We start from the raw sequence: 8548 nt of genomic DNA, 5'->3' as shown, positions 1-8548 counted from the left end.
CAGTTGCTTGTTCTCTTTTGTTGCTTTCTATCAATACTACACACAAGCAAAGAACTCAACTTAAAGAAAAGGAAAAACTATAGTTGAAAGAGTTTGATGTAATGGTTGGAGGTGAAGGTAGATTTATAGGTACAAAGGACTTGCCTAGGGAAAGTATTAAGGTGATAGCTAAATTTTTCAGTTGCACAAATTTATTGACATGGATGTTATAGGCAACCCACACTATATTTGGCCCTAAAATATAATTTAGATATTACAAACAATGTGCTCAAGGTGATTGTTAATGGGCATCTATGCATGACTATAACATAAACCTCACACTATATTTGGGCTTTGCATGTTAGCACTTAGTGTAATACAAATTTGAACAACTCAATGCATTAATACCATGTATCTTCCTATAGAAAATTGAAATAATGCAAACAATGAAATATGACACCATCTTACATCACTTTTGTCCACACTTGTATCAACTCCTCTCCTTGAGAACTTCTAGACGACTCCATAAAATCATGCCGGCCCACTCTTTCTAGTGTAAGACAAGCTGGAAAGTCTAAACAACCTAGCTATAGTTCCCCACTAAATAAGTCTATTAGCTAAAAAATAGTAAATCCATGCCACAATTAAGTTGAACTATTAGAAATGAGCATTAGAAGCCAACATATTTACTAAAATGGGGTTATTAATATCACTAGTTGAACAAGAAAAGCCCACAAAGGAGGTCAAGATAATTAATAATAGGTTGAGCTAGAGAGCGAGTTAGAAATCAGAATCAAAGCCACAATCGATAGGTTGTAGTCAAATTTGTGCCAAAAGAGGAGAACTATGTATATGAAACCCAAAGAGAATGGAATTTACTCAAATTGCAAGTTGGCATATTAAGAACAAGAAATTTGTTGTTTTACCTATTAATGTAGACCAATATACCATTAAATGATCCTTGCGAGTAACCCTTCTCCAAAATCCACCAAACTTTTCAAATGTTGACTTGAATATGCAATTTAAGAGCAAAAATTCTCCATATTTTAGGAAAACTTTTAAAATATTTGAATATAACAAACTTAATGAAATCATGTATAAGTTCTCATGCTTTTTATTTTGATTGTTTAAGTTATTAGTAGGGGAAAGACACCACTATAGCTAATTTCACACACCTATGTATCCTAAACTTAATGAAATCATGTGTAAGTTCCCATGATTTTTATTTTGATCATTTAAGTTATTAATAGGGGAAATACACTGCTATAGCTAATTTCACACTTGTATATTCTAAACAATATATCATATTTCAATGATTTTATTTTGGTTGTTTTCATATGTGACTTTATTGTTTAAACTAAGGTTTCGACTTCTAAGTATTAATGATGCATAGTAAGAGTCCTTATGCACAAAAGGGTCAAAAAGTGGTCACTTCAAAGTGTTGTCTAATATTGGTTTGAAGATGGTCCAATAACCATCCACTCAAAATCACCCATGCTTGTTCACAAATGTCCCAATCGGAACACACAAATGAGTCAATCATGAATAAAAAAAAGTTAAAAATTATTGACTATTGATACATAGATGATCGACTATTGATACATAAAATCAACTAAACAGTTAAATACATAAGTATAGAAAGTTACTATGAAGTAAGATTATTAGACCTGAAACAATAGTTAATATCTTTCACTTATTATTATACCAAAAGAAAGAATGTGTCATCTATGAAAACATGGAGCTATGACGATGTCACCAAATAAATGCCGTTGATTTGCAAAAGTAAAAGGTCATTCATGTCTTCAATATGGCTCAAATTTCTACCGATCTTCTAAACAACTATGACCATGAATAATATCACAAATATGGATCCATTCAATATGATTGATAAATTACTTTGTGGTCTAAAGGGCCTAGCCTTTTGACTAAAATAGTTTTCCACTTATAGTCTTCATGAGTGTAATTTTTTCCATGTCACTTGCAAACATCATCATTAGGCACTTAAAAAATAATACCCATACATCAGTACATAAAAAAAATTAAGGCACTTATAACTTTAATATCAAAAACAGCTTTTAAAAGATTTACCCTAAAGTGTGCAGCACTACAGCGATTTATCTTTTAATAAAAAATAATATTATAACAATTTTCATCTAATATAAAAAAGGAAAATAGGAAATGTCTCCCCACAATAAGTAATATTGTAACCTTTTATCCATAAATTTATCATTGAAAGGGTTGTGCACCTCAAAAAATATAAAACGAATAATAACAATCTGAAAAAAACATTTTTTTGCATAAAATATTTACATGGTCAGATCTGATACGCAAAATCAGGGCTCCATGTCTCCTCGCAAGTAACTCGCAACTACCGAGCAAAACAAAACCTGTCAACATTGCAGGCAAAAGTCACCATCTCTTGAATATTTGGCTGCTTCACTTTTCATGGAGGACGACCGTAGTAAACTTCTGTGCGACACGAGTCCTTGCAAGGACAGATTGTTTTCAATTTTTTTGTAGCTTCGTCCTTTCTCACTTGCAGTGATCATGGAAGACATTCATAACTTTGGCTTTCTCCAAGTTCCGAGCTTTTAACATGATTGTTCCACTATTTCAAAAATTAATGTGTGCAATTTGAATTTCAATGCATATACAGCTAACCCTGGATGAATTTTTTATTGATTAAATTGGTGTCTGTTGGAAGGAAATCCCTTTTATCATTACTGTATTGGTAAGCATGAGATGTTTCTGGATTAGACTCTGAAATATTTTCCATGGACGCTTCTGGATTTGAAAAGTTTTCCGCAAGAACTAGTGAAAACCTGAAGTTCAGGATACTCAGGAACGCTCGTTTACAGTTTTATTTAAAGAACTTTGGGATCAATCAACTGCCGTTGATGGAGGATTTACGATTTTGCTGTTTGATTTTACTGTGATTTTTTGTCCATTGACGGAGCTGAATTTGAACAGTTTTCTGCAAGAACTTTTGAAACTTTGATGCTTCTGATCTGGAATACAAATTTACAAATTTATTTAAAATAACTCTCGAATGAACTGCCGTTGATGGAGGATTTACAGTTTTGCTTGATAATCATAAGTGTATACAGAAATAAACTCTAAAGCACCAACTCCTGATCACCTAAAATGATCCCACTGAGAAAAGACAACCAAAAGCTCATTCAGTATTTTTATTTATACATCAGATATTGATAGTTAAGATCTTCCAGAGATGAAAGGGAGGAAAATACTCCATAAATTTGCAAAGCTGTTGTCAAAATCAGCTCTGTTTAGACTGACTGATCTGTGAAGGAGGCACGGCGTTGTCTCCGACATTTTCAGGCGCGAACCCGTCGGGAAATGCATCGCCATTAACTTTGGGACAACATCTCCAGGTATCATCACGACTACACTGCTTCGGCTCGATCACATCGGCCATCACAATTACATTAATTACCATAAGATGTTTCTGGCTTCTAGTTCGAATTTTTTTTTCATCGACGCTTCTGGATTTGAACCAGATTTCCGCAAGAAACTACTAAAAGTCTGAAACTCCTAATCAGGAATGCAAATTTACAATTTTATTTTAAAAACTTTGCAAACAACTGCACTTGATGGAATATTTACAGTGTTGCTAAAATGTATACTGTAATAAGATCTAATTGACCAACTGCTGATCGCCTATTCTGATCCTAGACGATCAAGAGATAAACAAAAGCTCATTTAGTATTTTTAATTAATATACATCAGTTACTGATAACTAAGCCCTTCCAGAGAGAAAAGGCTCGAAAATAGTCGAAAATAGTCGAAAATTTTGCAAAGCTGTAATCAAGAGCGGCTCTGTTTGGACTGACTGTTGCATGAATAATGCAGGGCGTTGTCTCCGACATTTTGCGGCGCAAATCCGTGAGGAGACGGCATTGCCATGAACATCGGCACATCGTCTCCAGGCATCATCACAGCCACACTGCTTCGGCTCTGTCAAATCGGCCATCACAGCAAATATTTCACTCCAAAGCTCGAAGATACAAACTTAACTCCTAAATTTCCCTTTTCCGAAGGAGAGTTTCGAAATATAACTACTGAAAATCTATTTTCCAAAGGCAAATTTCGAAATCTAAATACTGAATTCCTTTTTTCCGAAGGAAATTTTGTAATCTAACTACTGAATGTCTTTTTTCAAAATACAAATGTAAAGGCTGAGCAAATTTAAGTCAAAATCACCTGCGGAAGCGGAGTACTTTTGCCAGATCCGCTCCAAATGGCACCATTTGACAAGGGCAGAGCAGTGGCGGCACGGCTGCTCGGCTGAGACTGTGCAGGGAAACTAGCGGCGCTGCTCCGATGGCGGCCATGCAAGCTGGTGATCTTTTCCCAGTGATAACAACAGGAGAAAAAGGCGCTCATGCCGAAAACCATCAACAAAACAAGAGCGGTGCCGAGAGGAAACCCTAAGGCGTGCCTTGAGCCCACATGACCGCTCGCCGAGACGTCCTGCATCGAACGCCCATACAAAACCCCTGTATACCGTCCTTCCTGCTGCTGCTCCATGTGCCCTGAAGCATTACAAAAATCCACTCTTTGTAAATCTACTCTGCCTTTAGATTTTTGTGACAGAAAGGCAATTCAAAACCACACATTACCCTTTCCAAGTCCCAATCTTTTTCCCACAAAATGGTCAAGTACTATCACTATTGTGCAGGCAAACTACTCTTATCTTAATGTCGGACGGATCGCCAGCCAGGGATTTACTCCTTTGAGACTTTTGGTTTAAATTTTGTACCCGATTCTTGAAAAGGCAAAGAGCTTGGACGATTATAGTAATGGCGGATTCGTTGCCTTGAAGCTGGCTTATGCTTGGCTTGTGACCCGCACACTTTATGCCATCAACTGTTGGTAGCGTATGAAGTGCGCATTGCCGACAGGACGGGCCGAGCAGACTGTAACTAGACCAAAAAAGGAACAAATTATTGCAATTGCGTAGCCGATTCTCCTTTTACTTTCCTGCTTTATGTTCATTCAACCCCACATTCCATGCAACAGCCTGCCAGGGCCCATAACTGAAGGACAGTCCTTGCACTTTTGTCTGGCTCTTCAGTTCTTTTTTTAATGACATTTCTGATTTGTTGGAGATTTTGCTGTAAAAGTTATATGGTTTTTACCATTTGTTATGTTAGAGAAGCAGAATTTTATGTTTTCTTATTATTGGATTTAGAATTTTACTTTGACCTAAAAAATGTTGTAAGAACAAACAATGTTATAGGTAGGAGTTACAAAGAGGATAGCAAGTTATTTCATTATATTTCTCTATGTAAAACTTAATTAAAATTATAGCAGTGGAGAAATAAGTCAATAACATAACATGATTATATAAAGTATTTCCTTACACAATTTGTCAGACAATTGAAAAACCCATCTGAATTTATGTTGATATTTATTCATCTGAAAAGGAAGCATGGAGGGTCATTCATTGGATAGATTGTATTGTTTTTGCTATTTGTAAGAGGAGCACGTCTACTACCCAACCAGACAACTCAAAACTGATCTCATTTCTTGATATTTATTCATTTGAAAATCAAACATCGAAGCCACGCATTAGATAGATTGATATTGTTTTTACTATTTGTTAAAGGAGCATGTGTCTATGTTGATATTTTTTATTTCAAGATCAATCATGTGCGATCATTGATGAGATGCAAATTCTCTAAAAGTCCTTGGTATTGCTATTGTTATTTGTTACAAGAGCACTACATTGATGTTGCTTTTACTATTTGTTAGAGGACTACACTCATCCTGATATTTGGGTACACAATGTGTAAAAGTTGTTGATATTCTTATCATTATTTATTATAAAAGTTGTTATTTTTCCACTTCAAAGTCAACTAGTTTTGGTTGTTCATTGGATAACCATTGTACAATGATCATTGATATATTTTCATGGAGGGTCTATTCTGATGTAATTGTTCAAGGTACAATCTCACCTCGTCTTTTAATTATTGCACCTCTGAAGATAATGTAGTGGAAGAATATACCTTTTGATTGAAAGTTAAGCACTCAGATGCATCCATGTGTCAAAACTCCAAGGTATGAAGCCAACATCATTCTTTATTTATTGCACCTTTGAAGAATTTGGACCTTGATAGATAGTGCAATCAAGGAACATATTTTTTTGATTTTGAGCCAATCAATAAGGTGTGTACCATTAAGTATCTATTCTCTCAAAGTTGCCTTCAATAAGGTGTATCCCATTAGGTATATATTCTCTTGAAGTTGCCTATAACAATGTCATCCATTTTTTCTATTGTACATTGAGTGTTCATTTTATCAAAGTTGTCAAAGGTATGATTGCAACCTCGTCATTTTTATGTTGTACCTCTAAATGATTTGGGCCTTGATAGATGATACAATCAAGAAACACTCTTTTGATCAAGAATCCAACCTCAAGGAGTATTTATTAGGTATCTATTATGTCAAAGTTGTCCAAGGTATGATCTCAATGTTATGCTTTATTTATCACACCTCCGAAGAATTTGAAACTTGATTGATAATGTAAACAAGGAACATACCATTATCCTCACCAATTCTATCAACTAATTGAACTAGCTTTTAAATTTATTTTTTAAATGAAACATTAAAAAAATTAATGGGAAAAACACATGTATTAATTAGAACATCTCTATAAGGCCTTCAAAAAAAAATATTATAACTTTTTTGTGTGATCAAGAATTTTTAAATCGTTTCTTTTATATTTAATGCATTGATAGTCCATAATTCGCACAACACTAACAAAATTACAAATAGTTTGAAAAGATCCTAAATTGCTTTTGGATTTTCATAATTTAATATATTTATATTAGTTTTGTGATAGAAAAGTCTTCTTCAACCTTGCAAACTTTGTTTCTTTGTAAGTGGTCCAATCAAACTATTGTGGAACTATTCAAAGATGTGTGTACTTCATTTGGTTCCTCCATGATGTTATTTAAGAAAAAAGTTGCCACAATTTTATTTCTTTTGATTTGAATTTTTTTTTATCTTGGTCTTTAATGTTAATATTTACCTCTTGGTAAAACCACTCTAAGACTTTTGAGTGTCGTTGAAACTCTTGAACAAATATCACAATCAAGATGTCGTTAACATATAAAATGAGCCTCACAATGTGTTCCATGAAAAAAATATTCAACATTCTTTCCCTTTTATAGATGTATATATCTTTTAATTTGTTGATATAAAAATAAATAGAAGATAGTGTGCATCCCTACCTGACTTCAATATCACTTATAAATTAAAAAAATTGAGTGTCTTGATTAAATTACATAAGTTATTCAAACCTTGTCATAAAATTTATAAATTGTTTCCTATATTGAAATTAGCTAAAACAAGGTGGTTAACCCATCGATACAACAAGAGGCAAACCCCTATTAGCAGATACACAACATTTTTTTTTTAAAGAACACATCATCCTATTTCCTTTTTAAATATTAAAAACCTCCTCATACTAACCATGATAGTAATTTTAACAAACTATTAACCATGAAAGTAAAGTATAACTAGAAAGCCACATAGTTCATCTTAAGTTACTAAAGATAAAAATAAAACTATAACTGTTACCAAGAGAGTTCAAAATCACCATAGAGTAAAAAGTTTTCAATGTCACGCAGGGCAATATAACCAAATATAACAAAATAAGAAATAAAAAGACCAAATGATAGTGCCTCATTTCTCATGGTTAAGAAAACAATGCCATCATCCAATCATCGGCCAGAAACCTATACAGTCTCTTGGAGCTTCCCTCATCACCTTCACCTAAGCCTTTCACATTCTCCTATTGGAGAAGCTGAAATGTGGTAATGATAAAGTGCATCATCTTGAAGAAAAAAATAGCAAGGGTATTGAAACTCCAATCTAATTCGATAACCATACTATTCAAGATTTTCACTTCCTCTTTTTGGCTCTTTAGGTCTTTTGCCAAAGGGTTTCCGTCTTGGCACTTAAAAGTGGTTTTTCTAATTGGCTCATCCTACACAGAAGGGGGATTAGAGAAATCATCCACAATTTTCTTTCCTTTGAGGAGGGATTACAAGGGGAGGAGGGAGAAGTATCCTAGGTCGCAAGGGTGAGGGGGGAGGTATCTTTAAGGTTCTCAGCACCCTCCTTAATAGTAATGTCCACAGTATCCATTTTAAAATTGGTTGACACATTCATAAGTCATATCTCTACTACTAACAGTAAGTTCATCCTCTCAAATCGCTTTGCCACTCTCTAACCCTGAAAGCTCTTCCTCTTCTTCCACATACTCCTAACAACTTTATATTTTTTCTTTGATTTGCTCCCCTTAATTTTCTCACTCTCTTTGGATTCAGAACCCAATTCCTCCTCTTCCACATTGAAAGTTATGTCAGTGATTTATTTCTTCCTAGGACTAGAAACAATCCTCTAGGAGTGTTTATGCCTATCTCCAAGCTCCACATCTGAATCATCAAGGTCAATAGAAGCGTCAAGTTTTAGCTTCTTCTTGGAGGTAATCTAACCTTGGGATTTTTCTTGTTTTTCTTTCCACTAATAGAAGGGGTAG

General features: G+C 34.4%; 1 protein-coding gene across 2 annotated transcripts; it reads right to left on the bottom strand.

The window, feature by feature from the left end:
- Positions 1–3133: 3133 nt before the first annotated feature.
- Positions 3134–4960, bottom strand: LOC149579459 (uncharacterized protein At5g65660-like). 2 transcript variants are annotated; one of them, XM_089832941.1, is made up of 3 exons: positions 4620–4958; positions 4201–4532; positions 3134–3954 (listed from the first exon to the last, which is right to left on the bottom strand). In XM_089832941.1, the coding sequence occupies exons 2-3, from the start codon at positions 4525–4527 to the stop codon at positions 3805–3807; spliced, it is 477 nt and encodes a 158-aa protein (XP_089689067.1). In that variant the 5' UTR covers positions 4528–4532; positions 4620–4958; the 3' UTR covers positions 3134–3804. The 2 variants fall into 2 exon arrangements, with proteins under 2 accessions (XP_089689067.1, XP_089689061.1); XM_089832935.1 differs by having other exon boundaries at positions 4201–4960.
- Between the last annotated feature and the right edge of the window lie 3588 nt (positions 4961–8548).

This window comes from Cupressus sempervirens, chromosome 1, assembly GCF_028749045.1.
Source record: "Cupressus sempervirens isolate cs-2001-9-10 chromosome 1, ASM2874904v1, whole genome shotgun sequence".
Taxonomy (NCBI): domain Eukaryota; kingdom Viridiplantae; phylum Streptophyta; class Pinopsida; order Cupressales; family Cupressaceae; genus Cupressus; species Cupressus sempervirens.
Note: the sequence above shows the minus strand (reverse complement) of the source record. Positions and strands in the feature narration are given on the sequence as shown.

Excerpts from the sequence above, each read along its gene's own strand:
- LOC149579459 (XM_089832935.1), bottom strand. The coding sequence starts at position 4,527 with ATGGAGCAGCAGCAGGAAGGACGGTATACAGGGGTTTTGTATGGGCGT. Across the intron at positions 3,955-4,200 it reads AAAGTACTCCGCTTCCGCAG|AGCCGAAGCAGTGTGGCTGT; the intron begins GTGATTTTGACT and ends CCGATTTGACAG.